Genomic DNA, 11,998 nt, shown 5'->3' with positions numbered 1-11,998 from the left:
CTCACCACTGAAGAAGCAAAAACAAATAAATGACTTGGGCTATTGCCCTATTTATGAAAGCCAGCTGAGATAAAGCAGCAGCTGTAGGCTGCAACCCCCCCCCCCCCAGCTGTCTGCTTTCCAGTGGCTGATCAAAAATCGAGGATCCCATGCAGATTTTTTTATTAAATATAAAAAAAAAATATAAAAAGACTGACAGCACATCCACTAGGTGTGAACAGAAGCACACTGAAAATTCAACGTTACAAAAATCTGTACAGCAGCAAATGAAAAGCTAAACTTTGTAATCATGTAGTATAGAGAATTTGGCACTGCATTACTGCTATTGGGAAAAATGAGACAAAAAAGTGGTACGCCTTGTCTTTGTCGGGGTTACACAAATTGGCTAATTTTTAAACCACGTATTTCATTTTTTCCAGTAGCAGTAATGCAGAGCAAAAATTTCTATATTTCAGGTTTACATATTTTAGCTCTTCAGATGTTACTGTACAGATTTTTGTAATGTAAAAAAAAAATGGCTTGGAGTCCCCCTCATTGTTAATAACCAGCCGAGGTAAAGCAGGTAGCTGGTATTTACTAGGGAAGGAAGAGCCATGGCTATTGGCCCCTCCCAGCCTGATAATATCACCCTTCAGCCGCCAAAGAATTGGTATATAACATTAGATGCAACAGCTCATCCCGCTTGCCCTGATGCGGTGGCAATGTATGGGGTTAATAGCTGTGATTTGACAAAAAAACATAGCTGCCAAACCCTAGGATAGTAATGGGGAAAGCCCATATAGCGCTGTATACAGCAATATAGTGCGGACATATCAATCACTCCCGGCCTGAGAAGAGGAAACAAACCGGATCACCGCGTGTTACCGAGAACAAAGAGGGGAAACTCTCAGCCATAGGGCGGGAATTTCAAATTTAACGCTCAGCTAGTCAGTAAGGCTCTGGCTCCGGCCATAGACGCTGTTAACCCGTTACTGCCCGCAATGTTCAGAGTTTTCTAGTACCGCCATATACGGTACTACTGTTATCTCTATATGCTGCATACCGCCATAATCTCCAAACGGTTTTGTATACTGACATTGCCATATAACCCCATAGTTCTGTATAATGCAGGACATTCCTAATCTAGTACTATAAACCGCAATTTTACGCAATACATCTGTATACAAAGTACTTTGAATTCAAACTAACACTATATACCGCGTTATTGTGCTGTATACCCAGTTTCTCCAGAATCAAGCTCTGCTGTAGACAATGTGGTGGCTCTTAGAAGAGCCTTTGTGGTGTGGAGGATGGGGATCACCAGTAACGGCTCACTTGGCGCTGGTGTACTTGGTGACGGCCTTGGTGCCCTCGGACACTGCGTGCTTGGCCAGCTCTCCCGGCAGCAGCAGGCGCACGGCGGTCTGGATCTCCCGGGAGGTGATGGTGTGGCGCTTGTTGTAATGAGCCAGGCGGGAGGCTTCCCCTGAGATGCGCTCGAAGATGTCACCAACGAAGCAATTCATGATGCCCATGGCCTTGGAGGAGATGCCGGTGTCGGGGTGCACCTGCTTCAGCACCTTGTACACGTAGATGGCATAGCTCTCCTTCCTGGTCTTCCTCCGCTTCTTGCCGTCCTTCTTCTGAGTCTTGGTCACGGCTTTCTTGGAGCCCTTCTTGGCGGCTGGGGCGGACTTGGCGGGATCAGGCATGATGAGAGAAGAAAGATCTTGTCACAAGATAAGAGAATAATAATCTCTCCTCCCAGAGCGGCCGTATTTATAGACCGGCCATGCAAATGAGCACTGATGACACATCGCCGTTCCATTGGGTGAAAAAGGCATGTGACTTGTGGAACGTCATGATCACCGCCCCTGCAGCTCATTGGAGGATCCACAAGTCTCATTTCCATGGATGACTTCAGATTCAGTCAATGACAGGAAAGGAGGGCGGAGCAGCAGCTTATAAAACACTCCGGAGCCGCACTCGCGTCACATTACGGTTCTTTATCGTCTGATCTCCGAAAAAGCAACGCAGCGATGTCTGGACGCGGCAAACAAGGAGGGAAGGCCCGCGCTAAGGCCAAGACCCGCTCATCCCGGGCAGGACTGCAGTTCCCAGTCGGTCGTGTGCACAGGCTTCTCCGCAAGGGCAATTACGCCGAGAGAGTGGGCGCCGGCGCTCCGGTCTACCTGGCCGCTGTGCTCGAGTATCTGACTGCTGAGATCCTGGAATTGGCCGGCAATGCTGCCCGGGACAACAAGAAGACCCGCATCATCCCCCGTCACCTGCAGCTGGCTGTGCGCAATGACGAGGAGCTGAACAGGCTGCTGGGTGGGGTGACCATTGCCCAGGGAGGCGTCCTGCCCAACATCCAGGCCGTGCTGCTGCCCAAGAAGACCGAGAGCAGCAAGAAGAGCGAGAGCGGTAAGAAGGGCAAGTAACGCCGCTGATCCGCATCATCCACAACACAAAGGCTCTTCTAAGAGCCACCACCCCGTCATCACAGGAGCTGGCGCCGCTGATCTCTGCTGTGGTTCTGTACATATAGATTTATTATGGCCGCGGTTCTATATATCTCCGGGGGTATAAGCTGCACCCGGCAGTGTGAATAGTCCTGTGTATTATGAGGTTGGCACAGTGGCTGTAATTACTGTTATATACCCTCATATCGTGCCTCTATATAGAGCTGTACAGACCACACAGAAGCACGGCCGCCTCTGTGAGCGCCGAGGTTTCTGCAATCATTGAACACATAATGTGAGCGGCATCTGCTATATGGAATATACGGAATAATAATGGAGATACTTGTGGATTTCCTGAGATCCCATCAGCCGCGACAAGGCGCCTCCTATGCTGGCCCTGATCTCATCTGTTCCATACAGCAGCGGCGCCGCTCACATTTCATACACTCGGGGTTTGCAGACATCTTGGATCTTACACAGGCGCTGGATTCTTCTGTGTATTCTGCGGGTATTGGGCGTGTTCACACTTGCTGTATTCGGAGTCGCTGCTCACTTTTCTTTATGCTGCACAGACCCCATTAGAAGTCTGCATATAGCGCTGAATATAAACCTACATATGAAGTATTCACTCAGCCCCAGACCTTCCGCCTGACACCGCGAGGCACAGAGAGTGGAGAAACTCAGCCATTGTGCGGGAATTTCAAATTCAGAGCTCAGCCAATCAGGACACATTACAATTCTGGCTCCGCCCACACATCGCTTTCCTCAGACGTTCAGTTTTAACACCTTAGTGCCTGTGATGAATCCAGTTGCCATTACAGAATAGAAATTTAAGGTTGGAGAGTTTACACCACTCTGGAGAAAGTATAAGCGGCTCTACGTGGAGTATAAAGTGGTGTATGGAAGGAGAATACAGCACTATATGGAGGTATTCAGCTTTTATAGATGATAAACAGCACAATAGGAGTTTACAGCAGTATATGGAAGTATACAGCACTATGGATGGTGTATAGGGCAATGCACGGGGTATACTGTACTTTGTGGACGTATACACAACTATATGGAAGGACCCAATACTTTATAGATATACAGCACATTATGGAGTGTACAGGACAGCGGTGAGATTATTTAGGCTGTCACATTTTAACGCGTTTTTTTCGGGGGCCCCAATAGAGCTCTGTACTGCTATAGAGGGCTGTATAATGTCCATACAGAGCTTTCTACTCATTATAAAGGGCTCTGCACTTCAATGTAATGCAATATACCCCCATATAGTGCTGGACGCCCGCTAATAGTACAGATCATCATATAGTGCGGATACACCCTACATATTTAATTTTCACTATAGCCAGAGCCCCTCCCGCTGACACCGCGGATCAGAGAACACAGAACGAGAGAAAAGCAGCCAGGGAATCATTCAATGCTCAGCCAATCAGCACTAATCAGGCCCCTGCTTCCGTCCACAGACACTAACTCCTTAGTGCCCGCGATGTTCCAGCTGCAGCTAAAGCAGAGGAGTCAGCAGTGATCGAGCGCAGCGCCGATCTCCCGCCCCTCTCCGCAGCAGCTGTAGCTTCTATTCAGGGCGTAAAATAAATCGACTGATCTGCTATAGAGCCCATATGGTGATTGCGCAGTGGATGCTTTTCTGCCCACGCTATTCTATAGTGTATACAGCAGCGCTCAATATATACAGGGGATGGAGGTTCTTGTCCTTCAAAGGGCGCAAATTTGTCTTTGCTGTGAGCAGATAGACCGGGTTTTCAGAACTCCTAATGCGGCTACTAACCAGCAATTTCATGTCACAAATTTCCCCGCTAAAAGGGGATCATGCGACACCGGATCTGTGGATAAAGTGTAGATCTGCCCGATCACCTCGAATGCTCCACCAGGTTGTGGGGGTGAAGTCGCCTCATCTGTGAGAACACGTATGTGGAGCGGGATCGGCCAGTAATGCGTTAATCCGGGTAAAGAAACTTGTACTGGATTTATCTGTATTATCAGACACATGACAGATCAGTGACAGTTTCCAGCATTCCCCGGAGCACAGGAGATCGGCAGTCAGCTCAGCCCACAGCAGCAGGACAATCGCGTGTAAAGAGGCAGAACCACGTGTTACAGAGCGGGAATTTCAAACTCGTAGCTCCGCCTCTGAAACCGTAGATTTCAGACTTAAGAGCGCTCATACGTTTATTTTAACCCTTTGATATCACCGTATTCAGCTGCGGTTTCAGTTACTTTTCCATCTCCCGCTGCTGTCACCCTCCTGCCGTTATTGTAAACATCCCGCCCAATCGCTGCTCTCCGTCCATCTGATTATAACCTGCACCTCTGCATATAGGGGAGATTATATTGTGAGGATTCAGGTCTGGGGCAGCTCTACAATACTCCGGATACAGCGCAGTCCTGTCCTCCAGACCTGCTGCCCCCGCACACGGTGATCGCGCTGGATGGAGGATGAGCCGCCATTATTATTCTGAAGGGTTATTAATCTTCGGTGGCCGCCATCGATCCGAGACTATAGTGCCCAGGACGCGGTGATTACATGAGTCTATAAACCCAGTACAGTTCGTCCATCTATCCAGCTGCCTCATACAGCGTTATTCCTGGTTAGTATTCGCTGTACCCGATCACCCACACGGGTCTCATCCTAAAAATATCAGTAAGCAGCATCAACATTCATCTCCCAGCAGAACTTTGCTTTTCACTCTGTAGTAATCGCAGCACAGGAGGATATGGTCTATGCTCAGATATATCCATGTTCGGCTATACCCCCCTCCCCCCATCATACACCACGGTGTTATATATATAACAGCCACATGATAGATCAGTGAGAGCGAACAGCATTCACCAGGACACAGGAAATCTGCCCTCCGCTCACCCCACAGCAGCAGGACATTGTAGCCTTTCAGGTAGATGTGGGTGGCTCTGAAAAGAGCCTTTGGGTTGTGAGGACAGAATAGAGCAGAATTAACCTCCGAAGCCGTAGAGAGTGCGGCCCTGGCGCTTCAGCGCGTACACCACGTCCATGGCGGTGACGGTCTTCCTCTTGGCGTGCTCGGTGTAGGTGACGGCGTCACGGATCACATTCTCCAGGAAAACTTTCAGGACTCCGCGAGTCTCTTCGTAGATGAGGCCGGAGATGCGCTTGACGCCTCCTCTGCGGGCGAGACGGCGGATGGCGGGCTTGGTGATGCCCTGGATGTTATCACGGAGCACCTTCCTGTGCCGCTTGGCGCCGCCTTTCCCAAGACCTTTTCCTCCTTTACCGCGACCAGACATCTTCAAAGTAGTTAGAACAAAACAAGTGATAAATTGACGCCGACTCCTCCTTTATGTAGAGGATGGTCGGACCAGAAGGAGAACTGAAAAGATGACGCGCGTCCGGGGCGTGTTTTACAGACTGAGGACTCCGCCTTTCCTCTGCTGATTGGCAGAATACAGAACTGTTAGGGAGTTTGAATTTACCGCCCTTTCGGCTTCTTCTGCAGTTCATTTGACTCTAATATAACTTCTCCCCAAATGAGAATTATCCCAAATACAGTCCATAGATAAAATCCACCGAACACTAATGTGTTATGTAAGCAGCTTTCCAGATCTCCGTCATTATCTCCCCAGTCGCTTATTCCTGCAGTCTATGTACAGATCAGTTCCACAGCTACAAGCAGGAGGTCCGTGCTATAACATGATCTTACATTTTCACAGAGAAGCGGCCTCACACTCAGGCGCCAATGTCCGCTGTGTGGAGGGATATAAACGGCTTCATCACCAGCCAGAGTATGAAGATTGCTGAGTAGTAGTGCAGAGCAGGCACGGGATGATGAGAGCAGTAATTAGGCAGCAGTCACACGGCCGTATAACTGAGGCCGGGATCGCATACAATGCTCCGACTGGCGGAGGCTCTTCCTGACCGGAGCGTGAGAGGTCCATAGCAATAGAAGCTTAGAAAAAGCAAAATCCTTCAGATATTATTCAAGTAAAGACTAGTAAAAAGATCGAGTTAATAGAGAAACCTCATGGAGACTTGTTTGGTTACCCATGGGGTGTTTGCAAAACCACTAATAAATAATTGGGGAAGAAAAACGGAACAACAAGTGGGGTATCATGCAGAACAATGACAAATATTTATTTGGGTACAAAAACTATATGAGATACAAATATTGTATATAAAAAAAGAGGAAAAGATGACAGATGCAATAGACTTCTGGCAGTGGGAAAAAAATACGACAGGCCTGTGTAATTAAATATGGGTAAGTAGCACCCGGCTACCAAAATCATAACAATTGTAGCCATTCCATCAAATAATAATTATTTATAAATAAAACTAGCTGTACTACCCGGCTTCGCCCGGGTTAATATCGGCTGTTAAAATAGAATGTATTAACATTCCCGGGATAGAATGTATAAATAGAATATATTAACGCCCAGGATAGTAACTGTCTCTATGTTTCTCTCCCATTCTCTGTCTGTCTCCCCCTCTGTATATATCTCTCTGTTTCTCTATCTTTGTCTGTCTATCTTTCTCTTTCCCTGTCTGTCGGTCTCTTTATGTGTCTCTTTCTCTGTCTATGTCTCTTTCCCTGGCTGCATTGTGACACGCCAACATTCCATATAAGGGCATGGCCGCGCATTCTTCTGAAGATCTGGCTGCACTGTGGCTCCCAGTTCCATTCGCTGTTTTTTTGGCGAATAACTAAAGAGCGGAGTTAAAATTTCCCCTCGAAACATAGCCTATGACGCTCCTGGGGTCCAGAAGTGTGAGTGTGCAAAATTTTGTGGCTGTAGCTGCGACGGTGCGGATGCCAATCCCGGACATACACACACATTCAGCTTTATATATTAGATGATACTATATAGGAGGAATTTTTAAAAAAACAAAAATTAGGGATTACATAACATAAAACAGTTTAAATCAATGCAGGGATAAAGCGTCAGCAATGCAAGGGTCTGGATCTTTTAACAAGACCCCTACAAACTTAAAAAATTGGTACTGCCCTGATTTAAAAAAAAAATAGTTGTACTCACAAACATACAGTAATTTCATCAAATATTAAGCATTGACAAGTGCTGCAATGCTGGAGGATTTTTTTTTTTGCAAAAAAACAAAAAACAAACAGGGATTACATACCAAAATAGAATAGAATGTAAATCAATGCAGGGATAAAGTGCCAGCAGTGCAAGGGTCTGGAGTCCCCCAAGGAGAGGTAACCACATTTTGTGTGTCACAGAGCAGGCTTCATCAGACCAGAAGTTAGGGAGTCAATTCTATTCATCCTATTATGTTTAGGTATTTCATCCCTGTTTTTTGCAAAAATATTCCTCCTGCTTTGCAGCACTTTATATGTCAATCAATACTTAGTATTTGATGAAATGACTGCATGTTTGTGATTACAATTATGATTTTAGCAGTGTAGTACTTACCTATATACCATTTATGTAATTAACCAGGTGTATAGCAGCTTTGTTGCTAGAACCAAACCCTTGCACTGCTGGCACTTTATCCCTGCATTGATTTAAACTCTATTTTGGTTAGGTATGTAATCCGTTTTTTTTGCAAAAAAAAAAATCCTCCTGCATTGTAGTACATTATATTCAATGCTTATTGTTTCATGGAATGACTTTATGGTTGTGACTACAATTGTTATGACTTTCCGGGAAAGGAGAAACACGAGTTTTTGTAGTGCAAACAATACATAATTTATTTAGTGAATATGGTGACAAGGGCTTGAAAGAGTGAAGATGAACAATAATATTGTCATATATATATATATATATATATATATATATATATATATATATATATATGACAATATTATTGTTCATCTTAACTCTTTCAAGCCCTTGTCACCATATTCACTAAATAAATGATGTACTGTTTGCACTACAAAAACTCGTGTTTCTCCTTTCCCGGATATAATTAGGAGTTTGTGCCACCTGTGTGATCCCTGGATAGACAGGGACGCCGGGTATATGGCCAAAACTGAACTAATCATCTTTCCTCCGTCTCACCTACACTCTCCACCTGATCTATCTATTACAATAAATAACACCACGCTCTCGCCAGTACCCAAAGTTCGGTGCCTCGGAGTGACCTTTGACTCTGCCTTATCCTTCATACCACACATCCAGTCCCTCACCACCTCCTGCCGTCTTCAACTCAAAAATATTTCCAGAATCCGCCCTTTCCTCAATTTGCAATCTACTAAAATGCTAGTGCATGCCCTCATAATCTCCCGCCTCGACTACTGTAACATCCTCCTCTGTGGCCTCCCTGCCAACACGCTCGCCCCTCTCCAGTCCATCCTTAACTCTGCTGCCCGACTTATCCACCTCTCTCCTCAATACCACCCCGCTTCTCCCCTCTGCATGTCCCTCCACTGGCTTCCAATCTTCCACCGTATCCAATTCAAACTTCTAACACTGACCTACAAAGCTGTGCATAATCTTTCCCCTCCGTACATCTCCGAACTACTCTCCCACTACACTCCAACACGTCACCTCCGGTCCTCCCAAGATCTCCTCCTCTCCTCCTCTCTCATTCGCTCCTCACGCAACCGACTCCAAGACTTCTCCCGAGCATCCCCAGTCTCCTGGAACTCGCTGCCTCAACACGTCAGACTATCCCCTACCCTTGCAAACTTCAAACGGAACCTGAAAACTCATCTGTTCAGAAATGCCTACAATCTACAATGAACTCGCTGCCGCCTGACCACCGTGCGGAGCTGCCGCCCGGCCACCGTGCGGAGCTGCCGCCCGGCCACCGTGCGGAGCTGCCGCCCGACCACCGTGTGGAGCTGCCGCCCGACCACCGTGCGGAGCCGCCGCCTGACCTACACCCCACCTATTGTCTCCTCCCCATAATCCTATAGAATGTAAGCCCGCAAGGGTAGGGCCCTCTTCCCTCTGTACTAGTCTGTCTACTGTAACTTGTATACGTATTTTGTATGTAACCCCCTTCTCATGTACAGCACCATGGAATTAATGGTGCTCTATAAATAAATAATAATAATAATAATAATAAAATAGTATGGTTTTCTGGAAATCTGTTATGACTTTGTAGAACAAAAGGACTCAGAGCAAAATAACAGGCAGATGTGAATGATCAGCTCTTCAAAGTGAACTTTGTGGTGATAAGACTGATATTGAGGTGATCAGAACAGATCTAAGCTGTAGACCGCTATGTAGCTGCACACACGGGCGGTCACCTAGAATCTTGCATTAATGGGTAAATGTACTTTATCACTCACTGCTCGCACGTGTCTGATCTCAGTGATATGGACCAAGATCAAACCGATTATTTCACGCATTGACTTCCAGCTCCGCAGTAATCGCGGTAATGGAGGATGGCTATAGATAGTTACCGACATTCCTATATAAAACAGTCTGGTGCAGACACTAGTAGGAAACATTAGAGGATATAAGCGGCAGCAGCTCTGATGAGGAGGATGTGGTGGCTCTGAGAAGAGCCTTTGTGTTGTACTCGGGGTGCAGGACAGATCTAAGCCCTCTCCCCACGGATGCGGCGGGCCAGCTGGATATCTTTGGGCATGATGGTGACCCTCTTAGCGTGGATGGCGCACAGATTTGTGTCCTCAAACAGCCCCACCAGATAAGCCTCGCTGGCCTCCTGCAGGGCCATGACGGCCGAGCTCTGGAAGCGGAGATCGGTCTTGAAGTCCTGGGCGATTTCTCTTACCAGGCGCTGGAAGGGAAGCTTACGGATCAGCAGCTCAGTGGACTTCTGGTACCGGCGGATCTCACGGAGAGCGACTGTGCCTGGCCGGTAACGGTGAGGCTTCTTCACTCCGCCGGTGGCGGGAGCGCTCTTCCTGGCGGCCTTAGTGGCCAGCTGCTTGCGGGGAGCTTTCCCTCCGGTGGATTTGCGAGCGGTCTGCTTAGTTCTGGCCATAGCTCAGTATAGAGGAGAACAGATGTGATGAGGAGCAGAGCAGAGAGCAGGAGATTTATACTCTGCTGCTCGTTTTCCCGCTTCATGTAGGATACCCCATTGGATATTTCATAAAATAACAGGAGCCGCTAATAGGGTGTGATGTCCGCGACCAATCATTGCTCACAGGAGGCGGAGCCTGAGGCCTAGTAATCCCGCCCTACAGATGCAGTGGGGTCTCTGCAGCTCCCCCTTGTGGGTAGTGTCTGTATCAGAGCAGCGGGTGTTACAGGAGCCGCCGATGTGCCTGTGTATATTCCCGCAGAGCTGTACAGCGCCGCTCCCTCCTCCTTCTACACATCCTAACGCGGGTTTCTATGTTCCCGGCGCCAAAATCTGATGATGCGGTTACATGTGACTTGTAGGCTCCAATCTGCGCTGCCTCTCCTTCTAAATTAACCCTCAGCGCCCAGTTGCAGTTCGGCACCACTGTCTTCCCTGCCCTGGCTTGCTTAGACACTGGCGCTGACGGCAATTTCATTTCAGCCTCCCTGGCAACTAGGTACTCTGTTCCCCTGGTCCTATTGCCTAAACCAATCAGTGTCCAGGTAGTCAACGGGTCCCTACTTGCCAAACCCATTACCCAGATCACCGTCCCTCTCAGGATGGATGTACCACCAGGCCACCATGAGCAGGTGTCCTTTCTGGTGCTTCCAGAAGGGACGGATGAGATCCTACTAGGACTCCCCTGGTTGAAACGGCATGCTCCGATACTCAACTGGACAACAGGGGAGATCTCGTCCTGGGCAGGGTCATGTAAAGAACACGTCGGAACAACCGGGTCACCCACTCCCCTAGACCTGGTGCCACCTGGCCAGACCCTCGTTCCCCCTAGGTTACGGAACGATGTACTTTCCTGGGACCATACCTCCAAGGTCGTGGGCCTCCTCAGGTCCAAAAGGACCAGAGTTCTAGAGGCCAGGCATGATTGGTGGCAGACGGCCGACTCCTCGTCCGACAACCCTGAAGTAGCGAGGTTGGTTAAAACAAAAATCGTTCAGGGCAAGAGGTACTTCCTCGTGGAGTGGGTCGGTCGTGGACCGAAGCATAGGACCTGGGAATTGGAGGATCATGTCCACGCTCCGGGTTTGGTAGCAGCCTTTGAGCACAGGCGGCGGGGGGGCCCTAGACGGGGGGGTAATGTTACATCTCGTGGCTCTCCTCTTGCAAGGAATGAGGTGGTCCCCCATTCCTTGTCTGCCGCGAGCCCTCTTGCTCAGCAGCGCCAAAGGCCTGGGAGACTGCAGGAGTTTCCTCCTCCTAGATGCAGCAGAAGGGTGACACCTAGTGGTTTACTCCTTGTAAGGAATGGAGTGGTCTCCCATCCCTTGCCTGCCACGTGTCCTCCTGCTCAGCATCGCAGAGGGTCAGAGTGGTTGCACAGTGTGCAAAGGATAGATGCTCAGGGAAGCAGCAAGACTTCCCTTAGCTCTGCACATTGTGAAACCGAAGATCCCGCCTTTATGACCCAGAGGCAGGAGGTTGAGCATGTGCCCCACGTGACGTCTTCTGATTCGCTCACTGGTATCACACGGCCAGATAACGAGGCTGGTGATGTGCTGAATCCTGACTGGCCGGGCCAGGACGTCACAGATCATGATTGGGT

At 48.3% G+C, this 11,998-nt stretch overlaps 2 protein-coding genes across 2 annotated transcripts; both read right to left on the bottom strand.

The window, feature by feature from the left end:
* Nucleotides 1-1,310: 1,310 nt before the first annotated feature.
* LOC142246371 (histone H2B 1.1-like) lies at nt 1,311-1,691 on the bottom strand. The gene has a single exon (XM_075319420.1). It carries the CDS (start codon nt 1,689-1,691, stop codon nt 1,311-1,313), a length of 381 nt encoding a protein of 126 aa, XP_075175535.1.
* An 8,251-nt stretch (nt 1,692-9,942) lies between these two features.
* LOC142246370 (histone H3) lies at nt 9,943-10,353 on the bottom strand. The gene has a single exon (XM_075319419.1). The coding sequence runs from the start codon at nt 10,351-10,353 to the stop codon at nt 9,943-9,945; it is 411 nt and encodes a 136-aa protein (XP_075175534.1).
* Between the last annotated feature and the right edge of the window lie 1,645 nt (nt 10,354-11,998).

Source organism: Anomaloglossus baeobatrachus, chromosome 7 (genome assembly GCF_048569485.1).
Source record: "Anomaloglossus baeobatrachus isolate aAnoBae1 chromosome 7, aAnoBae1.hap1, whole genome shotgun sequence".
Taxonomy (NCBI): domain Eukaryota; kingdom Metazoa; phylum Chordata; class Amphibia; order Anura; family Aromobatidae; genus Anomaloglossus; species Anomaloglossus baeobatrachus.
The sequence above is the reverse complement of the archived record's forward strand: the minus strand, read 5'-3'. Positions and strand labels throughout refer to the sequence as shown.